Genomic DNA, 25,123 nt, shown 5'->3' on the forward strand with positions numbered 1-25,123 from the left:
TATTCTCTCTCTCCCAACCAAATCAATAAAATCTTAAAAAATAAAAATAAATCTGAGAAACAAACTGACGGTTTTGGAGGGGAGGGGTGAGGGGGGTGGCTGAGCCTGGTGGTGGGTATTAACGAGGGCACGTATTGCATGGAGCACTGGGTGTGATGCATAAACAATGAATTTTGGAACACTGAGAAAAAAATAAAATTTAATTTAATTTAAATAAATAAATAAAATTAAAATAAAAAAAATAACATGCATCATTCAGGGGGTCCTGTCTCAGTTGGAAGAACACATGACTCTTGATGTCAAGGCTGTGATTTCGAGCCCCGTGTTAGGTGTAGAGATTACTTAAATAAACTTCTTAAAAAATAATAAAATAGGGGCACCTGGGTGGCTCAGTCATTAAGCATCCGCCTTCGCCTCGGGTCATGAATCTGGGGTCCTGGGATGGAGCCCCGCATCGGGCTCCCTGCTCAGTGGAAAGCCTGCTTCTCCCTCTCCCACTCCCCGGCTTGTGTTCCCTCTGTCAAATAAATGCATAAAATCGGAAAAAAAAAAGTAATAAAATAAGATAAAATGCATCGTCCATATCCCTGTGTTCCTCCTCACAGGGTCTGCGTGCTCCTCTAAAGCCGTCTCAGGTATTAATATGGGCTGTGGGAGTGAAGTCTTCTCCAGCAACGCATGGGGTTTTTCACTCCTACAGTCAATAGCCCCAGATTCCTGTTTCTTTAAGACTCAGGTCTGCTGCTACATTTTTCGTTCTCTCCCATATTGCCAGGTTGTCAGCAGGTTATTAACTGGGTTCTTACTTCCTGCTGCTGGCTAGTCGTGAGTCCCTTCTAGTAACTTCCTACTGTGTCCCTTCCAGCCTCTGTTATGGAACCAGAAAACCAAGTTCCTAGAACTGCATGTAAAACAAAAGCGTTGGGCTTTAGTACAAGTACTTGGAAATAGTTATTTCCGTATTATCTTCCAGATGGGTGGTTTGAATTTACATGGCTGAAGTTTCTGGAAATTTGAAACCAATCTGGACATTCAATCTGGCCTCTCTGGATGACCTTGGATACGTTATTTGAACTCTCTGGTCCTTGGTCTCCTCATCTGGAAACGGGGATGCCAACGCCTACCCTTCCAGGGTGGTTGTGAGGTCTGAATGGGGTAAAGCACACGGAGAGCCAGCCGGGTGCCCGTCACACACGCAGCAAATGAAGCTATAATTAGTGTGGGGTTTGGGCCCCCCAGCAGGACTCCCCTGGGTTCTCCGGGGGAACCGCTCTGTCCATCTTTCACAATGCGGGTGGCCTGGCAGCAAATACAGCTCCCGAGGCAGCTCATTATTATTGGTCCTCAAATAGAACTTAATAAATAGACCAACACAGAAAGCATTTGGAGAACGATTCCAAGAATATCTCAGAAAAATCGCATCTTCAACATGGACTCCAGTGAAGCCATAACAACAAACGGAGGCGCGCGGGGATACAGACCAACTAGTCTGATTTAGGAAAAAAGAAGGAGGATGCCACGGGGTTTAAGGATCCGCATTCGGCATCAACTTTACAAGAACATATGCGTTGGGGGGGTGGTAATTAAGCCCGTGGCTCTGGAAGAGAAACCTTTGCAGACTACAGCACGCCGTTCAGGACCTGGGGCTGGGGGCCCACAGGGTTCTAGGCTGAACAGCCGGAAGAATTCAGAATTTCTCACATTTGGGCACTGATTCAGAAAGTCCTCTGTTCAGATTCTGCTGCATAAGCAGAAGACGTTTAGAATAACAATAGCTAGAGATGATTCCCTAAGGGGAGAATGTTCTTTCAAAATATGTGAAGCCCACATCTACCTGTTCATAAACAACCCCTCCCATGTGCATTTGTAATGTTTTTGGGTTCCGAAGGCACTGCCAGCCACTCTGGCTTGAGACAGAGGAGTCCTATGGGAGAAGGGCACGTCTGGTTACCCCTACTTTACAGGTGGGAGATGGAGTCCCGGGGGAGCAAAGAACTTGGCCGCGTTACCCACTCAAGGAGGAACTAAAATAACTTGGTTTTTAAGGACTTAGCCTGGCTAACTACCCACAAATCAACAAACTTATTACACAGCCTGTGTTGCCTCGCTTAAGGTAGAGGTGGAAATATGGGGCTTTTGCTGTGGGGAGGCTTGCTCGGTAATAATCTTTGGGATGTCCTTGTGGTCCAAGGGTTGGAGCCACACTTGCAGGCACTATCATGGGGCCTGGCTGGCAAATGACAATGGATCCTCAGCCACTGGGAGAAGATGCCGCCCTCCCCCTGCCAGGGGTCTCCAAGAGCCTCCTGCTCCCCCTCCCGCCCCCCTTCTTCAGGCCAAGGCTGAGCAGCGCCCTTCCCCCCACCCACGTCCCCCATCCAAGTCCTTGCCTCCAGCAATGTGACGGTGATCATGAACCAGGGTGGGGGGCAGCAGGTGTAACTGTCGTAGTACCACTTCCGGTCTATCTCCCGGGGTAGGGTCTCGTAGGCCACATGGCGGATCAGCCGCTGGGAGAGGTTCAGCCCCTTCTCCTCCAGGAGGGCTTTGCTGCAGAGCCTGCGGTTTCCCTGCAGGATGGCCTGGCGGAAGCTGTTGGACCGCTTGTTGCTCATCTGTGCGGGACACACAGTGGGGCGAAGGGTCAGAATGGAGGTCTCAGCTGAGCCCTGAGCCGCTTCTCTGGCCAGCACATTCCTTGGGGCCTACCAGGCCTCATCCTGCCTTCCCCTGTCTTCTGTAATAGCAAGAAACAGTATTCACTGAGCTCTTCTACAGCCGAGGTGGTTCTAAGCTCTTCCCGTGTGCTGGGCTCACTGGATAGTCTTAACTAGCCTACCTGTTAGACGAGGACTAGGAATAACCCCATTCTACTAAATCAGAGTTTTAAGAATCCACCACATTCAAACCCAGTAAGGCTCCAGAACCTATAGTCATGTGCGCCGTTCCTCCCGTCCATGCACCTATCCGTCAGCATCCATCACAACTTATGGGACGAAGACTAAGTGTCAGCATGTTGCCAGACACAAGGGATGCACTCTCAAGACAAGTAAGCAAGCAGCAATCAGCTCCGTAGCTCAGGGGTTAGAGCACTGGTCTCGCAAGCAGCAATCGTGGTTCCCAGTGCAGGCTGCTGAGGGAGCAAGCAGGCAGAAGCCCAGCAAGGTCCTGTGGTGGTGATCAGGGAGGGCTTCTTGGAGGAGGTGGTAACTGAGTGAGAACGGAAGGACATCCTCCCTTGGGAAGAGGTGAGCAGACCTTGGTTAGATGGGCGAGTTTGTAGAGGAACTGGTTCTAGAACCTTGTCTGTAGACCAGTCCTACCCCCAACAGCCTAAAGCTGCCATGATGAATCCGCACTGGAGTCCTGGATGCCTCACTCTGTGGCCAGCCTAACTCCCAGAGACCAAGTGGCCGGTCCAGCTGCCTTCCAGCCTCCCAGGGCCTCTCTAGCCTCACACCTGTCCTCTACGACCACGCTCTAGACCTTTCTTATGGGGAGACAGAGCTCTCCCAGCCCCAGGGCCACAGGGCTGCCTGGGGAGCTAAGGTGGAGACTATCAACATAATCCTGGGGCTGTGGCCTTAGCAGGGGCATTTGGCTAAACCTAATGACAGAAGCCCAGAGAGGGCTGGCTGGATGAATTAGGCCAGACCAAGGCACAGGGGATGAAGCTGTATCGGGAGGGAGTCGCTGCAGAGGGTCTGTGTTCAGAGCAGGCCGGCTGGAATCAGCCTCTGTCTTCAGTCCCCTTTCTTTTTTCCTCAGTTCTGTAGTCTTTCACCTTCAAAATCTGGCTAAAGGCTCGGCCCCTCCAGTAGGCCTTCCCAGATGAACCCCTTCCATTGATCCCTATTCTCATCCTCTCCATACCTACAAAGCTCAGATCTGGTTCTTGGTGGTGCAGAAGGAGTTCTGGAAACACCAGCAGGCCTTGGGCCTCCATGTTCACTCACTGCAAGCTCAAGACAGGATCACGTTGTCAAAGTTATCTTTTCCCTTTTTTATAAATTTTTTAAAATTTATTTTTAGAGAGAGAGAGTGCACAGAGAGGAGGGACAAAGGGGGAGAGAGAGAGAGAATCCTAAGCAGGTTCCACGTTCAGGGTGGAGCCCGACACGGGGCTCAAACTCATGACCTGAGATCATGACCTGAGCTGAAATCAGGAGTCAGACACTTAGTCGACTGAGCTGCTCAGGCACCCCTGCCAACCTGTTTGGCAGCCACTCTTACCACCCTCTCTCCCAGTCCTGGAATAAGCAGAGCCTACTCACAACACAGTTCTGGCCACACCCTGAAGACTGACGCCAGGGGCGGGCTTGCCATGAGGACAGGGAAGCAATGTGCACACGGATACCCACCACTCGCCTGCAGCCTGATGTGCCTAGAACTGAGCTGAGTCTCGGGCCTCCTGGGGCTTACAAGGAGAGGCAAATGCTAGTTATTTGGTGCAAAACACTATCCTCACATGATACAGATGGGGACTAGGGGGACCTAGCTGGCTCTGTCAGAAGAGCACGCAACTCTTGATCTTGGGGTCGTGAGTTTGAGCCCCACACTGGGCACAGAGATTACTTAAGTAAATAAACTTTAAAAAAAAATACAGAACAAAGATAGGGACTAAAGTTTGGAGAAGGTGAGCAACTTTCTCAAGGACCCAAAGAGTCAGGCTTCAATTCCAGATACATCTGATTGCAGAGCCCATGCCAGCCTGAAGGGTACTCTTGTGCCATGAGATAAGGGAGTCTTCTCTTGCAGGTGGATGCACCCATTATAGGCTTTGGTGAAAAAAGCCCAGACCAGATTTCAGACCCCATTCATCTTACTGGCATGCTTCCTGGCACAGTACACAACCTACACACCTGTACATGACAACCTTGGCCACCCAGCTATAATACAATGTGGTCTGTGCTCTAAGAGAGGCCTGGGCAAAGCACTATGGGGGTTCCAGATAAGGCTGGTTCATTGGGCCTGGGTTGGGTTGAGGAAGGGCTCACAAAGGATGCAGGGGAGTTCACCTGGGGGAAGAGCATTAGAAATAACAAAATCTTTCAAATACTCCATCGTATTTAATCCTCGGGACAACTCTGAAGAGGGATTCCTTTGGCTTCATTTTACAAATGAGAAAACCCTCAGGAGATCTTTCTCTGTGAAAGGCAAAGGTAGAGGGACTGAGGTCTACCTGACTCCAGCCCCTAGGCACTCTGCCTTCCTGAGAGCTTCCCTCCTGGAGGGCCCCTCCTTAGTCCTAGTCTGCAGGATAGCCCACCTCACGCGTATCCAGGCTCTGGCTTGCTGCTCCAGCTTACAACATGAATACAGACATTCTGACAGGAAAAAGCCATTCGCTGGTGGAGTTCACACAGGAGACCCCATAGACCCACAGCTAGACAAAAGTATCTCACTGGCCCAGCAAAGCCCTCATTCTGCCCTGAGCCTGAGCCGGGCAGGCCCAGGGCATGCTGGGCTATGGATGAGCTGATGCAGGCGCAAACCTGTGACCTGGTCTTGGGTGGCACTGCTGGGCTCCAAGTCACAGGGCTCACTTCCACTGCCCCTCCTCCCATGAACCCTGACTGTCCCCACTCCCCCACTTAGCTCAGCTCTGTCCCCCTACCTTCCAGGAGGTCTGCTCTCTGGGTCCACTCTGAACAGCAGATTTCTTCACCCCTAAAAGTGCTACAGCTGCTCCCTGAAATCATACTAACCTCTGGGCAAAGGCAGGCTTCCCTCAAGAGGCAATGAGAACCGTTCCAAAGCCTGGACACCCACATCAGAGAGCTCACTTGGCACTTGGCCACCCCCATTACCAGTCTCTTTGAATTCCAGGAGCCTGGGCAACCTCACACAGATCATTTTACTCCTGCTCCTCCACGGGTGACAAGAAAAGGAGTGACTCTCTCTGCTTCGCCACCAGGGAAACCGAGGGGAATCATCTGGCCTTGAATTCATCCTGCTGGATCATTTAGCTTCTACTCATGTCCCATGCATCCCTGGTGGGATGCTTCCTGCTAACCCTACTGAACCCCACCCCAACCCCTCCACAGTGGCCCCCATGACAGCACAGCAGTAACCCCCAGTGAGGAGGAAATCCCTGCTCCAAGACCCTGGACCCCTGGGCAGGATTCACAGGCCTCCTGTCTTCAGCCCCTCCGACCACCCAGGACATCAGCCAGCAGGTCTGAGGAGCTCTTCACCCATGTCCCCAGTGCTCCCAGCATCCACTCCCCAGCTCCCCTCCTTCCCACCTCCTACTCCCAGCCCTCCCTCTCTGGGAAACTGACCCCACCCTCGGCTCCACGGATGGGAACTGATGGGCCTGAGTCAATCAACACATCCCACCAGAACCAAATTAACCCAAGGGGCGGGACTACCATACAGGAGACCCAATCTCTTCCCCAGCATGCTGAGGCCCAAGGTTGTAAGGGCCGGAACAGCTGCAGCCATTTTGCTGCCACATGGGGGAGTCTGGAGGTGTCAGGGGCTTTGGGTACATGTTGACACTGCAGAAGGCAGAACCAAGAGACACAGAGAAACCAGCTCCTCAGTGATGCCCTTTCACCTTCTGAAGCCTGGACATTTTCAACGCTGTGCACCAACAGATCCCTTTAATTCTGTAAAAAGGTCTTCTTAGCCATAACCCCCGAAGAGGCCCCTTCCCAGCGGTGAAGGCCCCAGGGTGCTCACCAGGTTGACAAAATCCTGGTAGCAGATCTGCCCATCTGCATGGCTGTCGGCGAGAGCCAGGAGCACCTCCCTTTTGTGCGGGTCGAGCTTGGAGCTGTGGCTCTCCAGGAGGCTCCGGAACTTGCCTGTGCTGATGTAGCCTGTGTTCCCAGGGTCAAACTGAGGGAGAAGCACAGACAGCAGCGGGGTCAGTAGGGCCCTGCAGGTGTCCCATCTCCATCACCACACATTGGCTCCTGTCCCCAGCCCTTCTGCCAACACAGGCCTAGGCCGAGTCTGCGATGTGTCCAAGGCCCCCATGGGAGAACCCGCATAGGGCATGGACAACCACTTAAAGACCCAGAAGGCCCTGGAGCCCTTTGAGATCACCCAAGCCAACCACCTTGTGCCTAGATAGGGAAACTGAGCCTCAGAGAGGTTAAGCTCTCTCCTGTCCACCCCAGTCCTAACCCTGGACAAGAGGAAGAGCAGGAAGGAAAAGGCAGAGTGAGGGGAGGAAGATGAGAAACTGCCAAGGTGTGGCCCAGAGGAGCCCAGGGGTGTTGCTGAGGCCCCGAGGCTCAAGGGATCAGGGTCCCAGCCTTGCAAATTTGGCCACGCATGGCTGCTGGCACCTCTCACACCCACACTCTCATGTACCCACAGCCATGCACACGGGCCTGAGTGAGGCTCCCCAGAAACACTGTGCAGCTTTGCATATCTGAGTCCCTCTGCCTAGGGACCCCTTGCCAACCTCGTCTCCCGGGAAGACTCTGACTCACCCTGTCCAGCAACTATGTACAGTCTTGGGACTCCCCAGGACAGACGCTGCCCTGGCTGCTCCCTGCTGTGCGTCAGGCAGACGCACCAGCCTGCCCAGCCCTCTGATCTCCTACCTGGGGCTCCTCCCTGGGCTGCCGAGTCTCAGGTGCCAGTGGCATGGCGGATCCCAGGATTTAGCAGGAGCCTGGCATGACTGGCATTCTGTAAACCTTTCCTGGGCAGATAGATAGATGATGGATACTGGGACCAACAGAAGGATACCAATCTTCCAGTGAAAGTACCATCGGTTCAAGCAGAAAAGGATCTCATTCCTCTCTCCCAGAGAAGCTCCCAGACTTCCTGTACCTCTTCTGCAGCCCCTTCTTCCACACAGAGCTCCCCCTAACCCAGCCTGCCCTGCCGCCAGCACACACCCTGCTAGAAAGTGACGAGAACAATCTCTCGCCAATGTCAGCAGCTGTCCTGTTCACCACGTGCGCGCCCCCCCCCCCGCCCCACGCGAAGTTGCCAAGCCCACAGACACCTTGGTGGGCGGCTGAGGTTTGAAAAGGCCAACAGACGCCATGGATGTCCTTGTGGCCAGGACAGGGGGGACCCAGATGACCAAGGCCGCATTTCCCCCCTTTGCTAGAGAAGGTCAATGGAGACTATTTTAGGAAGGCTGATTCAGTGTGCAATACCTCTAAGACAACCCAAGAGAAATAGCCAAGAGTCACAAGTCTTGGGCTGTTTAAATTCTTCCCAGAACTCAAGGAGGAAAGCCATCCCCAAAGAGGCTTATTTAAAAACATGTGTCCCCACCCTCCATTCCAAATACCAGGTTCCAGGGATAACACCCATTTGATTCATACCACTGAGTACTTCAGGAAACTCAGCAACTCCCTGCACCATAAAGATCTTTAAGAATAAAAATTTGCTGGGGGCACCTGGGTGGCTCTGTCATTAGCATCTGCCTTCAGCTCAGGTCATGGTCCCCGGATCCTAGGATCGAGCCCCCGCATCGGGCTCCCTTTACAGCGGGGAGCCTGCTTCTCCCTCTCCCACTCCCTGTGCTTGTGTTCCCTTTCTTGCTGTCTCTCTCTGTCAATAAATAAATAAAATCTTAAAAAAAAAAAGGAATAAAAATTTGCTATTTTCATGGGGCCAAACACCTTTCTAAGCACTTTATGTCTGTAATTTCTTTGACCCCCGACAACAACTTCATGAGGCAAGTCCTGTTCCTAGCCCCATATTACAGTTGGGGAAATTGAGGCACAGGGAAAGGAGCACTGAGAGGTTAGGGGACGTGCCTGGAAAGCCGCATTCTGCATCGTGGTGGCTTAGACCTGGGGGGGGGGGTCACTGACCTTCAGCCTCCAGGGGCTGCTCTGGGGCTCTGGAGTAAAGGTGAAGGATCAAAGAGGGGAGAGGAGGGGGAGGAGGGGGACTCGAGGAGTCTCATGGTCCACACCACAGACTTTGAAAGCAAGACAAGAGCTGCACATGGCAACAGTTCTGACATGCCCTCCCTGCCCAACCTCCCCCTCCGCCCATTGCTCAGATAGGAAAGTGAGGCCTGGATGGGAAAGTGGCAATGACAGCCAGTGAGGGTCCGTTTCTGGTACCTGGGACCCCTTGTACTCCCACAGGCTGACACAGGCCCCCTGACTTACTGGCCTGGCCTCACGTGGCCCCCTGTCCTGAGTGGGCTGAGGTTGGGGGTGAGCATAGGGGGTGGAGAAGCAGTCCGAGTCCTGGGAAAATCCAGTCTTCCCCTATGCCACCCCGCCCTGAGCACTGCGGGGAGGGGGGGGGGCGGTGATAGGCCCACAGTGTGGAGTCTCTCCTGACCGGGTCTGGGGGAGAAAGCCCCATGGCCTCTCCATCAAGAGCTGGGACACCAACCCCTCCCTGGGGCTGCCTCAGAGGCTCGGGAGGGCAGCAGGGTGGAGGACTGGGATCAGGCAAGGGCCCCTCGCCCTTGTTCCAGCTCCAGACAAAGAACCACCTGCTCCCCTGCTCTCCCTCCCCCACTCCAGGGCTCCCTGCTGTTGTCCAAGTGACAGGGGCTGCCCTGTGGCTCCAGGAGCCGCCCCCCCCCCCAGACCTGCACATTACAGGCTCCAGACTATGCAGAATGAGCTGGAAACAGGCCGAGTCTCCCTTCTCTGCCAAAACTCTACCTTTCGTGCCAGAGCCAGACAGGCCAGACAATGGGGGTCATCACTACCCTAATAATGAGGCCTTGGGGATAACAGAGGGTGCCTAGTGGGGAGGGAGAGGCAGGAAAGGGGCTGGCTTCGCATAGGACGCCTTCTACACCCCTCTCAGAGCCCACCACCCGGGAAGAAGAGGGCCAGAGCAGAGGCAGACCATGGGCACGGTGGTGGGGGTGGCAGAGGGTGGGAGACCCAGGGAGAGAGAATCAGAGAGAGAGAACTTGAGCAGAAGATGGACAGAGGTAGGTCCCTTGCCCCAGAAGAAAAGGAGGTTGCATGGAGCAAGGCAAAACCCCACTCTTGTTTCAGCCACTAACTAGTTCGTATAATTTAGAGTAACCGTCTTAAGCCGTAATCGCCTCCTCTATCAGGCATGCCCAGCGTCCCCTCAGGTTGCAGCGGGATCAAGCAAATGCGGGGCCACAGCTCTCAGGGCTGAGGGCGAAGGGCGGCAGGGACTCTGTCTGGCTCCTCTCGCCTCATGCAAAGCGAAGCAGGGAGCATCCCTGACGCAGGGGCTTGGCTGGCCCTCCTGGACACACATCCAGCCTTTGGGACTCCTTCAAGGCCGGGTATGGGGGTGGGGGAGAATAAGATCCGTGGTTTGGAGCTTTTGGGAAAAGAAACCCTACAAATGCAATTTTCCTCGTTAATAATGTGTGGAAGGCCCCCAAGGCCCCCCTGCCACGTGCCCCATGCCCTGGATTCATCCAGTTTCAGCAGTGGGTCGCTCTCAGGATGAGGTCTGGGCTGGGCGGGTTCCAGGCAGCCTGATGGGGGCTGGGGGGGGGGGAGCGGGCTGTGAAAGGGCCGCAGGCAGGGGCCCAGTGGGGAGCCGGGAGTCGGGAGCATCCTCCCAGCTGCCTCCTGAATAGGGCCCAGCACCGTGGAGGGAGGGGGCAGGCCAAGTGCACATTCAGCCGGAGCTGAGGAGGCTGGCAGCAGGGGGAGGAGAGAGGCACAGAGTGAGGGCTGACCCTCCCTGGGCTCCCGCCCACCTGCCTCCACCATAAAAAGAGCTGCCAGAGGCTCCTCAGGGACCTTTAATCCCAGCACCGTCCAGCCCTCTGGCCCCTTAATCCTCCAGGTCGCCAGTTTTCCCCAGCCTGGGGCCCCACACTCACCCTGTCACATAACCCACCTCCAGACCTGGACCCCCTTTCCTGGTGCACTCATGGCTTAGACTGCGGAAAGAACCCGGCACCTTCCATACTGCTGCCACCTAGGGATGCTTCCCTCCTTTGGGGCAAGGACGAGGGGCAGGGTTTCCAAAAGAACCCGGACCCCAGCTGCTGGGCCATCGTGGGCAGATCATCAACCACACTGCCTCAGTTTCTCTTCTAATCACATGGTAGGCCCTCTCCCTTCTCAGGATGATGTAAGGGGGCCCATCCCTGTCCCTGCACACATAAGCACACATAGGCAAAGGGAGGCTGGGGAAAGAAATCCACAACCCAGGGGCGCTTGGGTGTCTCAGTCAGTTAAACGTCTGCCTTAGGCTCAGGTCATAATTCCAGTGTCCTGGGATCAAGCCCCATGTTGGGCTCCCGGCTCGGTAGGGAGCCTGCTTCTCCTTCTCCCTCTGCTCGCCACTCCCCCTGCTTGTGTGCACGCTCCATCTCAAACAAATAAAGTGGTTTTTTTTTTTTTTTAAGAAAAAGAAAAGAAATCCACAACCCATACAACCTATGGGGGGCTGCCAATCTTCTCTCCTTGGTCAAAGGGCTAATGGGACATTTGGGATCAGGATAAAGTGATGCACATCAGGGGTGAGGTCTGTGCCCTTAGAGGGTTCCGGTGTCAGTGGGGAGACGGGCAGCAGACCAGGGAATCAGAATTTGTGGTCCAGGAGAGCTGAAAAGAATCTCTGTGGTTCTCAAACTGTTCTGTAGAGTTTTAGGGGCTCTGACACCCTGAGAGGATGGGAGGGTATTGCTGAGGAGGCCCCACTGGGGAGCTGTTCCACAAACTGGCCTTCTGCAGAGCACTCAGTTGAACGACATGACAAAAACTACCTAAGCAGAATGGCCCCTTGGTCTCAGACATTACCTCACTGAAACCCCTGCTCATGTCCTGGTTTGCTGGAGACCTATTGCCTGAGCATGATGATTATGAGAGCCCTTCCCCCCTCAAAAATGGTTAGCCTTCACAACAAAACTCTGAGGTAGACACTATTATGAGCTCCATTTTCGGGGGGAGGGGTACAAGGCATGGAGAGCTGACTTGGCCACGTCTGAACAGCCAGCAATTGGTGCAGACGGATTCCCATCCAGGCAGACAGGCCCAGGGCCTGCCCTCTCCTATCATTAGGATCATGTGGCTAAACATGATTTGAGAGACTGGCTAAACATGGTTTGAAGGACCATCCAATCTGGTCCTTCGTTTACTTAACAAATATTTACTAAGGATCAGCCACAGGCCAGGCATTGCACCTTATTTTCTGGACGGGGAAACAGGTGCAGAGAGCAAAAGAAACTAGCCCACGGTTAGGATGCAAGTTAGTGGTCAAGATGGGAATGGTTCTAGGTTCCTCCATGGGAACATGCCCCAGTATTGCCCTTCCTTGTCTTTCTTTGTCCTGCCTGTGTATGAAATACGGCCCCTGGCTCAGAGTTTCCCCATGTGTGTTTTGTGGAACACCAGCCCCAAGATGGTGTCTAAAATAAGGTTTCCAAGGTCCCATAAGTTTGGGAAACCCTTTTGCAAGAGTCTGATGCACAAAACCATAGGAAGCGTGCTACGAATTCTCACGGTGAAGAGACATGTCTGATTTCGTCCAGCCCAACATTTCCCAAACTTAATGGGCCTCTGAGCAGCATACTTTCTACAGCAACACACCGTCAAACACTCTTTGGGAAAGATGCATGAACCCATAGAGTCATTTCCGCCTTTTGTGGAACCCGGCCCCTCTGTCCATGGTTCTAAACCAGCCTTTTCCCTCCATTGTCTGAGTGGCAAAGACCCTCAAGTCCAACTGATACTTTGTCTGGAGGCCTCCCACAGTTAGAAAACTGCCTGACCCCAGCTGCAGCCCAAGAGTTGAGGGGGATGCTTCTCCATAGAGACTGAATAATCAGGGACTGGCCTCAGGGAAGGTTGGGCTGAGCTCACAGAGAACAGCCCCGCAGGAGCCAGGAATCTGCCTGCTCAGCACCCAGGACAGCGCCACCACTTCTCCCCAATCCCCCAGCCCCCACCTCCCCACCACCTCCGGTCACCGCCGCCAGCCAGGGAGCCAGGCCAAGCTTCAGAGTTTACCCAGTAGCAGTGAAGCATATGAAAAAGAAGAAAGGAACACACTTATTTTACATCAATTATGTATGTGTGAATTGGACAAACTGCATTTCCAGGACAATTGCCCGTCTGATCCTTGTTCCCAGCACTCGATTTCTCTTCTGGCTCCCATGACCATGCTCTCCCTCTCCTTGATGGAGAGAGGCCCAGGATCTCAGTGAAGAAGGTGGGGACCTTCAAGGACCCCCGTAGGCAGTACCTGGAATGCCACTGTGGTGGAGAACTGCCCAGTCCAGAAGATCGGACCTGGGATCTAAGGAAGGCTCCCATCCCTGGCCCCAGTGTCCTCTTTCTGTCCTCCCAAGACAGAAGGAGCCCTGGGAACTGACCACATGGCATGCATGGGGGGCGGGGGCGCGGGCCAAGCACAGGCAGCTGCCCCTCCCCACTCTGGGGAGGGTTACCCCGCCTCATCTGCTGGGTCCTTGCATCATTACCCAGCTTCTGAACAGAGATGAATTAACGAAGCTACCCAGCAGCTTTTGGCTCAGCAGAGCTGTCCCCACCCAAAAGCCAGAGCCCACCAGGGAGCTCTGGCCCATTATGGATATTTACTGCCCCATAAATTAGGTCCAGGCCTGCAGCTGCTGAGGTCAGGAGGTAAGGTTATGGGAGTAGCAGCTTTCTCTTCCAGCACTCCTTCCTTGCAAATAAGGATGCTAATTCTTCCCATAGAGAAAACCATCTCTCACCAGTCCCCTGACTTCTCCCCTTGATTCTGAGACACAGATTTTATTATGTTATTGTATGTTGTTTATTGTATGTTGTTTATGTATGTATGTTTATTATGTTATTGTATTATGTTATTATGTTATTATATCTTATTATGTTAATTCTCACACACCGACCCTAGAGTGAGTGTGATTGGTCTCATGTATCAGATATGGAAACTGAGGTACACAAAGTTAAGCAACTTGCCCAGAGGCTCTCCCAAGTGAGTGGAGCAGGGCACCATCTGGCCTGCTCAAGCTGGGGCTGGAATGGATTTTCAGACCTCAAGCCTCCCTGGGAAGAAGAGAGAGCAGTTCCTAAAAACCAGGTTCTGACCCTCCTGTCCTTGGGTCTCCCCACATGGAGGCACGAGGGAGCCTTGGGCTCCCCTGTGATAGGGCCAGCCCAGGCCTCTGACAGCTGGAGAAGCTTCCGGGGTTGTAGGATTCCCAGCTGTAGTATTTCTATTCTTTGGGCTCCCATGGAATTGGTCTGGGGGGAGGCAGCTCGTCCCTCTCAGGAGGCTTCTCCCACCTGAGCATCCCTCCTCCCCATTAAGTCAAATAGCTGAAGCCAGCTCTGAGGTCGGCAGGCTGGTTAGGGAGCCAGAACACCCTTCCCTCAGCAGAGAAGCGGGCATCCTGGCTTGCGTCCAGGCTGAGTGGCTGGATAACGGGCATATTTCCAGAAACCACCCAACTCTCTCAACACCTGGGCTGGAGAGGAAGAGCTCCCAGACTCCCCAACCCCATGCAGGAAGCTGGGGTTAGGTGGGCAGTGAGGAGTGGGGGCCAGCTCTTTCCTCCGGGCTTTGTCTCTTTCCACCCTGAGAGCCTCTTAGAAGACCCTGCTGCTCCTTTCCCAGAGCCCCCCAAAGAAGACCTTGGAGACTCTAGAGGGCCGCTGGGGGCTATGACTCAGAGGCAGGTCCCTTGGGTCCCCAAGAGCAGACGAACTGCCCGCTGACTCATCCAGGCACAACCATCACAGTGCCTGGGGACTAAAGCTGAGTCATAGCCACAAAGGCAGGCATCCAGGCCCTGGAGGGATGGGGGGAGACAGGTAGGGAGGGGTGGGACTGGGTGCAAGCAGAGGGCAGGGGCTTGACACCTGCTCCATCCCCCTCCCTTTAGCCTATACCCATTTCCTCCTGCTGCTTCTTCTGGAAACCACAGAAGGGTCCCTTGTTCCCCAGAGATGATCGGGCTAAGAGATCCAGGGAGGAGGGGAGTGGGAGCTGGCCAGGTAGGATAAAACGGTCATCAGACACTTTCGCCTCCTGGGACCCTCCACCCTGTTCCAGAAGCCACCTGAGGCCATGTGGACAAAATTATACAGTCCCTCCGCAGAGGGCCCTCATTTGCTTGGTGTCTCTGGGCAAGCCCTGCCCCCTGGGGCCTTAGCTTCCTCCTCTGTAAAGAGGGAATAGCACCACTCATCTCACAGGGCTGCTGAAAGATCAAAATGAGATGAGGACCTACGTGCATGCAGTAGGTACTCAACAGTTGCTCCCTGAAAGAAATATTTGCCAACTCAAACCTGTGATTTGCCTCAGAAAAGCTGGTGGGACAGAGCTGGTGGCTACCCCTAACTGTTCACAACTCAAGATATACATGGGCTCATTTCTGTAACACAGAAGAGTGCCCTATGCTCACGGGAGGCCACCAGGAACTGCCAAATGGGGCACCAGGAGGAGGAGCCTGGCTCTGGGCTCCTGATGGCCGGACCCTTCACCCTCAGCCATGCAGGCATCCAGCCAGTGAGCCAAGGGGACACCTGGACGCCACTCGCATCCCAGGCAGCCTTTGTCCCAACGCTTCCCTTCTCTCCCTACAGAAATTTCGGGAAGCATGTGGAAGAAGCCAGCTCGACAGGGTACAAGGAACCCTAGACTGGAGATCTGGACACTGATTTGCCACCTAGAACTATTACGAGTCCGAGGTTCTTTTGAGGACAGCATCCATTCTCTTAAATTCCAGGAGCAGGACAAGACGGCCATGTTTACTGGGTGCTCTCCAAACACCATGGCTGGTGCTACACACATGCCATCCCCCAGGCCTCACAACAACCCCGAGGGGAAGGAGGTACTCTGGGCAGCTCATAAATGAGGCAACAGGGGCCTGGGGAGGTCACCTGGCTTGCCTGCTGCCACACAGCTGGGAGCAGAACTGGGACCTGAGCCAGGGGTGTGCCCTCCCCACTGCCCTAGTCACTCAGGACGCCAAGTAAGCAAATGGAAGGCTGCAAGGCCTGGTGGCGGGAACACAGGTCAGAGGGAAACAGAACTGGGCTCTAGTCCCAGCTCTGATACGACTGCACCGAGTGACCTCAGAAGGCCGCTGGCCTTTGCTTCCCCGTTTGCAAGATGAGCAGATTGGACTGGAGGCTTCCACCAGCCTTCTCCTAACCTAGGGTCTTTGAGGTGGGAGCAGCCCCAGAGGGGCGAGCATGAGCGAGGTGGCCCCACGGTCAGGGCCTGCATGCGGAAAAGACGTTGGAACCCCAGACAACACCCACGGGGCTGTTGTCTGACGTGCCTTCTGCTTGAACACGTGTGTGCCCCTTATGGGGCAAGCGGCATATGATCTCGGCTCCCTTGGCCCAGCGCTCAACTGCCATCCATAGTGGTCAGGGATAAAAGGGTTAATTCAGCATGACTGCCAAGGTCACTGGGGCAGGAGCAGGATAGGAAAGCTGGCTTTGTGGTGGAGGGACATCCACAGCCCACGGGCCCTGGAGGGCAGAGCTAGAGGGCAGAGCCTGAGCAAGGGCTCCAGTCAAACCTGTGGCTTTGTCCTTCTCTGGGAACCTCTTTCTGCTGGCTAATCATGTGTTCCAGGGGGCCCGCTGTCAATGCCCTGTCTCCCAGGCAGGTGTTTTCTCTGTGGCCCCTCACTAATCCATTCAATGGCCCCGTGTGAGCCTCTTTTCAGCTCCCAGAACTTAAGCCAGCTTGCGGGAGAACTGCAAATGAGGTAGGTTTCGGGGTCAGGTCGAAGGAAAACCTTGGCTGGAGAGAAGGGGGCCGAGCAGGGGAGACACTTGGGGGGAAAGCCAGCAGGAAAACCCTCTGGTTTCGGAAGTGGCTCTCTTTCCAGGAGCCTGCCCTGGGAAGGAGCTGGTTTAGAGAGGCCGCTGCTTTCCCGGGGGGGCCTGGATCTCAAAAGCTGCCCTGTGCGTCTTCCAGCAAATTCTGATTCCCAGTTAAGAGGCTGTCGAATGTCCACTGGTATCTGACACTGGAAAGAGTCTCTACTTCCACTTAATTCCCACCATTGTTCCTAGAGTTCTAGAGCACTGTCCTTGTTTGACCAACAAGGAAATTAAGGCTCAGAGCGCTAATGCCACTTGGCCCCAGTCACAAAGGCAGTCAGGCTTGGAGCCAGGTCCATCTGACTCCAAATCCAGGGTTCAGTACCCAGCAGGCCCTCTCAGTTGCTCTACGTCCTGGCTGTAGCACGTTTATAATTTCAGAGGTGGGACAGTCAAAATTTGTCTGCTCTGCTGGGAGATTAGCAAAGTTGGGGCTGTTATGGGGGGCCCTGAGAAATGCATACTCCCAGTGGGAGGGAGATAAAAAAAAACAAATTAGTTCTAATCCTTTCTTTTCCTTCTCCCTCACCTGAGCTCGAAAGCAACTGGGCTTTGTTAAGAGAACTCTGCTCCAAACACTTTTGCTTATTAAACATTGGCAGATCTTGAAGGTATTTTAAGGGTGAACCTGGAAATGGCTTTCCCACCCTGGAAGCCCTTGATGGGTTAAGCGCTTAACCTAGATCTTGACCTTGGATCCCTGCTGGCCCCTCCCTGAAGTTCGGGAAGGGACTGAGACTATCAAAACATAGCCAGAAAAAGAGGATCCTATGGAACTTCACAAAGCAAGGACTGAAGGGCACGTTGTGCGAAATTACAAACATCAGTGTGATAGATGAGACATAAAGAATAAACTGACCCACCCAAAAAAAATTTTTACCAAGTGTTAAATTTTCCAAACACATTAAGGTAATGTTTCTTAATAAGTGCTGGCACCACTAGGGCGCCAGGGTGGCTCAGCGGGTTAAAGCCTCTGCCTTCGGCTCAGGTCCTGATCCCAGGGTCCTGGGATGGAGCCCCTCATCGGGCTCTCTGCTCAACAGGGAGCCTGCTTCTCCATCTCTCTCTGTCTGCCTCTCTGTCTACTTGTGATCTCTGTCTGTCAAATAAATAAATAAAATCTTTTAAAAATATTTAAAAAAAGTAAGTGCTGGCATAACTGGATTGGAACAAGGTCTGGTTGGAGTAAAGGGTTAGATGATTTCTTTAGCCACAGAAAATGCAGTAAGAAATAGAAGTGCATATTTATAAGATCTAAAGAGGGATGCAGACTGGGGCGCCTGGCTGGCTCCGTTGGAAGAGAATGTGACTCTTGGTCTCAGGGTTGTGAGTTTGAGCCCCATGTGGGGTGTAGAAATTGCTTACATGAATCAATAAACTCTAAACAAAATAAAGAGGGATGAAAACTGTCTCAGATCCAAAGCAACAGGAGGAATCACGACGGAAAAGCTCAACAGATTCAACTACGGAAAAATCAGACATTTTGTACCAGGATAGTACACTTTGACAACAGATTCGTATTTGGGTAACTCTAAAATCTAATACGAGGCGCCTGGGTGATTCAGTTGGTTAAACGTTTGCCTTGGGCTCAGGTCATGATCTCAGGGTGCTGGGATAGAGCCTCGTGTCGGGCTCCCTGCTCAGGAGGAGCCTGCTTCTCCCTCTGCCGCTCCCCCTGCTTGTTGTGCTCACTTTCTCTCTCTCTCTCTCTCCCTGTCAAATAAATAAATAAATAATCTTTTTAAAAATGATCAAATAAAATCTATTATTTAGGAAAACCATTCAGATCCCAAGCTCATGAAAAGATAATCCCTTCAAGCAGATGTGGAAATAGGAAACAAAATGTATAATGGACCATCTGGGGGTTGAAGTGATGACCTCCAGGTTTCCTGCCTACAGTAAGTCCCGGGAACCACGGGGATGAAGTCTGAGGCGGGGTAAGGAGGGCTGCCACGCTACTCTCCTGCTTGAGCAGGCCAGCCTAATTCCCAGAATATTGGGTGGGGAGCCTCCAAGGGACTGGGGTCACCTGTTTTCACTTCCAACTCCCACAAAAGGCATCCTGACCATTTAGTTGAGGGGTGACCATATAGGACCAACAGGCCAAGGTCATGACTTCTAGTTCTTGGGCTTTAATTAGCCTCCTACTACGTCAAAGCTACTCCATGTGCTAAAGAACCAGACAGCACAGAGGGAAACGGTGCAATACCTTCTCTAAATCCTGGGGGAGAAGTCCCAGCAGATCCCAGTTGGAAACTGGATAATCACTGGGGTTCCCTTGACCGAGGAAGGAAAAGAGGACCTACTGGGGCCAGCTTCTCATCCCATCGACCTCTGGAAGGTGAACACATCAGCTCACAGGGACTCCAACAGGTGTCATGAACCCCATCCCACTGACCACAGTTGGACTGGTCAGGGCTATTTCTGGATAAGGTGGTTGAGGGGACTGCCTCAACCTCCAGTCGAATGTTCTTTCCTAAGTGCCCCAAGGTCCCCAATCCTCAAGTCCTACCGTTAAGTAGGCCCATGGGAAGAGGCAAGGGGAAAACCCTTCCTAATTCTGAACACCCTTGCCCGTGAACTTGCATACACCTTTGTGAAGCTTCATAGCTACTCTCCAGTTAGTGCCTCTGGGGAATGGTCCCGGGGACAGCTTCACAATGTAGGGGCAAGGAACACAGAGGGACTGGATCTCTGCCAGAGGTCAAGCCCTGCTCAGGAGCAGCTCTCCTTAAACACAAATCACCCATAGGAAGGAAAGTGCCAGAAATAGGCTTCTCCTTCTTCTTCTTCTTTTTTTTTTTTTTTTAAGATTTATTATTTTAGATGGAGAGCGACATGCGGAATCCTTGCTGAGTGCCGAGTCAGACGTGGGGCTTGATCCCATGCCCCCTGAGATCATGACCTCAGCCCAAACCTAGAATAAGGCACATATGCAACGGCGCCCCTTAGGTGCCCCCAGAAATGGACTTCTAACACCACATGATGGGCAGGGAATAGACAGACATAAGGCAGAACTTACTGTGAAAGACAATTGTTTGCCCAGAGTATGTTGTGAGTTTCTTTCCTAGAATTAATTTTGTGTCTAGCACAGTTTCCCGCCGGGCCTTCCCGGAACCAGGGGGATGCTCCCTGTGACACGAAGGACCTCCCTTTGGTGGAGGAAAGTGCACTTCACAGACCACCTGCGAATATTAGTTGCTACACGTTCTCTCCACACACTCTCTCCTCTCTCTGCTCCAAATTCTTCCTACTAAAATTTTCCTCCATTCACCCAAATAGCTCCTTTTAAAATGTAAACATACACAGAAAATTAATCAAATGAGAAAGACAGACACAGAGGGAAAAAGAAAGATACACTTTGTTCTAGGTCCTGCTTCTAAATCTGGCGGGAGGTGTGAAGGGCTGGCAGCCTGCTGGTCCTGGTGTCGGTGGCAGCAGGCGGCCCCTCCTGCCTCAGGGCTGCAGGCCAGCAGCTGCTGCGCTCCCGGGAACTGGAGGCAGAGTGGGTGGCGAGTGGGAGCGGAGGGAGCGCTGCGCTGCCCCGCTGGGGTGGGAGCCGGGAGCCTGTGGATGTTCCCCAAACCACAGCCAGGCCTCATGCTAACGTGGTTGACATCGGCAAGCAGCTCCCCAATCCTCCCCACCCCCTCCTGCCATGACTTTCCAGCTGTAATTCTGGGTCTCAGTCCCACTCGAGTCCCTGCATTTGGGGGGGGTTCTTGGAATCGAACTGGTCTGTCGCCAAAGCTGTCATTTCTGCCAACAGCTCACCCCACCCTGATTTTCCCTTTTGCCGTCCAGGTTCAGCATCTCAAAGTTGTCTGTGCCTTTCGCCCATCCACACGGGTCCAGGGAGATCTTCCAGTTTGCCCATCGCCACAGCCCTCTTCCTTCCCACTCTTGTCGTCCTCCACGTCCATTCACTGCAGCAGGTCCCGGTCTCATTCCTGCAATCCACCCTACCTCCATCCCACTGGCACACAGGACCTTTCCAAAGCATTGCTTGGATCCCTGTTGAAAAGACTTTCAAAGGCTTTCCCTGCCTACAGCAGGATACGGTCTGGCCCAAGCTACTTTGTCAGCTTCATCTCCTCGCTCAACCCAACAGGTTCCCTCTGGCCCAAGCAGCCTGGGCACTTAAAGTTGCCCAAAGTTCACAGAGCGATCATGCCTACTGCAGGACCACCGCATTCACTACTCCCCTCCCCACGCTGGGACATCCCTTGCCTCCTCTCCCCTGCTAGAGGAATGGAGAGAGAGGGGGGAATACACAAAAACTCTCAGGCAGGAAGCGACGAAGAACCTGTTTCCTTGCTGAAGGTCAAATGTCCATCAACAGATTCCAAAGTTGGTATTCCCACCTCCACTCCCCACACCTAGACGCTAGGAGTTGCAAACAATAACATGCATCTCCCATAACTCTCTCATCCCTGCCGCAAAGTTAGAGTCAGCCTGCAAAAGAGCCCATACTGTGAGTCACCCTCCAAGGACAGCACGGAGTAGACTTCAGTAGTGGCCACGGATCTTTGAACGTGGAGGTAAAAATGGAGAGGGAGAGTAACTTAAGCCCTTCCCCCACATCCCCAGTCCGGGCTGCAACACACCCCCTGCCTGCGTATAGGGAATATCCCAGGCTTTCGATATGCATTGTGCAATTTCTACATGTTATAAACCCAGCTCTGGTGAGGCAGAGTTGGGAGGAGGAGGGATCGAAGGATCTCTCAGGGGAGCCCACCGCCTACTCCTGAAACCTGGAGAGCAGTGGAGAGCACTGTCGATCACTCTTAGAGATGCACTAAGCCACGCCCCCACCACACGTCACCGTCTCAGGAGTGCAGAGCTAGGGAAGCCCACGCAAGCAGGGAGACTGATTGAGGGGAGGGGTGGAAGGAAGTGGGGGGATTTAACCGCTCACATACCTGATCAAACAGGACTTTCCAGTGCTGGTAGAGAGGGAGGCCGTGCAGAAGAGGAAGAGGAGAGAGAGAAAGAAACACACACTTATCACCACGGACTCTCTAGCCCCCTGATATTCCTGACATAGCTTCCCAGCTGCTGCCCAGACTCAGGAACCCGCCGCAGGACACCAGTGGAACCTGGGAAGAGCTCCCCAAATCAGTCTGCACTAAGCAAAGTGAAGGAACTCAGGTTGGGGAGGGGGAGATATCCCTCTCTTGGAGACCAGCAGGCAGGAGGAGGGATAAGCTAAGCGGAACAAGGGTGATTCTCAGCAATTACTAAATAAAGGCATCCAAATCTATCCAAGGGCCTCTAATAACTTCTGCCTAAAGCTCGTGTCCACGTCTACTCCCACACCTGGGAACCCACCCTACTGCAACAGTCTAGACCTGCTGGGGGCCAGAGACCCTCTACTCAGGAAAACTCAGCCCTGAATGAACACTAAACCTTTGCCTGCAGTTTGGGAGGAGGGGTCTCCGAAATGCACTGAAATCTAAACAGTCTCTCCGAGGCTGAATCTAAGTGCTGAGTGCACAAGCCTGGTGAGTACAGAGCTTCGGAGCCAGAAGCAGGTGAGAGGTTTAACCAAGGGGGCCAGAGGGGAGGCAAGAGGTTAAGCGCCCCTGGGGTACATTCACTGGTAGGTTAAGGGTCCTGGCTTCTCCATTTCCCTAGCCTGAGAGAGGGCTAGGGCAGAGCAGAGTGTCTCTCCAGTTTTTCACCTCTATATGCAGGTTAACCTCAGGAGGGAGTAGCTTAAGCAATCCCAGTTCCCAGGACTCCCCAGTGCCCACTCCGACGATGGCTCCCCGGACCAAAGGGAAGGAGACTCCAGCAGCAGATGGCAGGGAAGCCCTCTGGGGCAGCCCCTCCCCATCCTCGCCCGGGGGACCATCGCTGGCATCGACACGGTCTGGGACTCCTAGGCTCTCTTCTGGAAGCAACACCGCTCCCAGCGCTCTTCCCCTCCCTCCTCCGGCCCGGTTCAGGGACCGGGCCGGCTTGAATTTCAATCAGTGTCGCGACAGGGCAGGTGCAGGGAGGGAGCTAATCCGGAAGCGAAGGAGTGGGTCGCCAGACCGGTCAGCGCTGCCGGGTTCCGGGGACTCTGCGGCGCCCGCTCCTTCCCCCGGCTCAGAGAGCCCGCAGGTCGCGAGTGGGAGGGAAGGGGGAGTCACTGCTGTGACGCGGCCGCCTCTGCGGGAAAACGCCGTGTCCCGGGCACTGCACCAGCCGCGGAGTGGGGGCTCCCGCGGCCGACCAGTCCCCAGCGCAGCGGCTGGGCTGCGTCCCGCAGGGAAGCCGCGGAGCCCGAGCGGGGGGGTGGCGCGCGCGCGTTTGGGGGAGACGGGTCCCTCCGCCCCCTCCCGCCCGCGGGGACCCGGCCAATCCGGGGCGCTCCCGCGTCACCTTGAAACCTCTAAGTTGCCCCGCGGGGGCGAGACGGGGGCAGCTCCCCCTTAAAGCCCCCCAGAAAGTTTGCCCGGGCGGGGGAGGGGGCACTCACGTCCTCCGGCGCCGCGGGCGGCCGCTCCTCGGCCTCGGGTTCCAGCTCCTCGATGCGCTCCGCCTCGGCGCAGGCGGCCACTGCGGGGCCCGGGCTGGGGTGCTCGCCCATGTCGACGCGGGGTCCAGGGCCAGCGGGCGGCTGCGGGGCTCGTCCCGGGGCGCCGGGCTAACTTTGCGCCGCGCCGGCCGCGCAGCTCCAGGGGCTCTGTGCGCGCCGCGCCGCCTCCGCGCCGGCCCCGCCGCCCGCGCCCGCCCCCATGGCCCCGGCCCCCGCGCCGCCGCTTCGCCACCCCGGGACGCCCGGGCCCTTGCCGCCAAACTTCTCCGCGCTTGCGGCCCCGCCGGCCTCCGCCTGCGCCCCAGCCCCCACGCCCGGCTCCGAGGCGAGGGCGCCCTTGGGCCAGCCCCGGCCCCGCAGCTCCCCGCGCTCCCTTCCCGCTTCCCGCGGCCCCCGCTCTGCGCCGGAGTCTCCTCCTCCCCGCGGACTCCTCGGGGGCGGCGCGCGGGCGGGGGCGGGGCTGCTCCCGGGGACCGCCGTCCCCCGCCCCCGGGCGCCACCACCAGAGCCAAATCGGTCAGAGCGGCGCGGCCCCGGGAGGGGAGGGGGCAGAGCTGCGGCTGGGTTGGTGGGTAAGTGGCCGCACCGCCCCGGGCGGGGGGTTGCGGAGGGGAGTGCTGCGCTGTCGGTGGCCCTATTACGGCCAACCTCCAGCCTCCACCCCGGGACCGCGTTGGCCTCGGGGTCGGGGTGGGGTGCAACGCCCACTTCTCAAACCCACCGGGTTAATGATCCCTTCGGAGGCTGCAGATACGCGAAGGAGGCAGGGGTGAAGCTTTTCCTAAGTTGGCAACGTCGGGGTTAACTGGGAGTGAATTGGGGGCGGGATGCTGGGAGGACGGGATCCTGACACCCTTCTATCTCTCCGCCTGCCCGCAGTCTCAGATTCTGGGAGGTCCAGATATGCCCAGTAATTCAGGGATGGGAGAACTCAGGAGATAGGGACAGTCGGGACCCCAAATCCTAAATCTTTCCCTCTCTACAAGAGAGTTATGTGACCTGACCGTGCCCTGGCTTCATTTGACCAGGTTGACAGAGGCAAGCCCAGAGAGGTGCCCCAACTGGGAGAAGGGAGGTAAAGAAACTAAAGCAAGTAGTACTGAAGTTAGATCAGAGAAAGAGGGGATCTTATTAAAAAAAAAAAAAAATGGGTGTTGATTCCCTGTGGGAAAGCCCTCCCAGGAGACTGTCTACCAGAAGCAGAAGCTCTGCTTGCAAATTGGTCCAGTGGTCAGCTAGGACAAATGCCACCTCTCCCAAGAGGGCAGGGGCTCAGTCCTGGTCAGTCAGTCCCCTACCAGTCCTTCTCCCACCACCCAACACCCACCCACTCACTGGTCTTTGCTCCTCTCTTTCCCTGTCAGAAAAGGAGACTCTTTTCCAACAGTGAAAGTTGCAATTAATATTCTCATCACCATAGAGCAGACACCCAACCCAGCCCCAGAATCCAACCTGTGACCATCTCACCCAACAATGACTATTCCCCTTAAACACAGAGGAGGAAATTAACTCCGTTCTAATTAGGTGAGTTTGCTACAGACACTGATTTTCATCTCGGCTTCAGAAAGTGTGATCATTTCAACTATTTTTGTTTCTCACCACCCTCCCCCATTCCTACTCTACTAACAAGTCAAGATCCTGCCAAGATTTCCTTGTAAATAAAACTGTCTGCATAGGGTGTGATTTTGAAAACAGCCTTCAGGGGGACAGAAGAGAGGTCTACTTCTTTGTGGAAAGACACGGGTCTGGAAGGACAAAAGGAAGCATGGAGCCCTGAGGTCAATGTCAATGCCTCCTCCCCACGCTCTGGAATACCATTTACATGACCTGTGTGGGTGCTGGCTGTGGA

General features: G+C 54.6%; 1 protein-coding gene across 2 annotated transcripts in view; it reads right to left on the bottom strand.

Annotated features, from left to right (window-relative positions):
- The window catches only part of RHBDL3 (rhomboid like 3), a 51,562-nt gene extending 27,911 nt beyond the window's left edge, over window positions 1-23,651 (bottom strand). Inside the window, exons 1-4 of one of the 2 annotated variants that reach the window (XM_004747072.3) lie at window positions 23,215-23,651; window positions 21,668-21,691; window positions 6,688-6,846; window positions 2,391-2,615 (exon numbers count right to left, since the gene is read on the bottom strand). In XM_004747072.3, coding sequence (XP_004747129.1) covers window positions 2,391-2,615; window positions 6,688-6,846; window positions 21,668-21,691; window positions 23,215-23,325 — 519 coding nt within the window. In that variant the 5' untranslated portion in view covers window positions 23,326-23,651. The remainder of the gene's footprint in view (window positions 1-2,390; window positions 2,616-6,687; window positions 6,847-21,667; window positions 21,692-23,214) is intronic. The other variant, XM_004747073.3, reaches the window with a different exon arrangement.
- Between the last annotated feature and the right edge of the window lie 1,472 nt (window positions 23,652-25,123).

This window comes from Mustela putorius, unplaced genomic scaffold (assembly GCF_011764305.1).
Source record: "Mustela putorius furo isolate JIRA1106 unplaced genomic scaffold, ASM1176430v1.1 tig00003962_pilon_pilon_pilon, whole genome shotgun sequence".
NCBI lineage: Eukaryota > Metazoa > Chordata > Mammalia > Carnivora > Mustelidae > Mustela > Mustela putorius.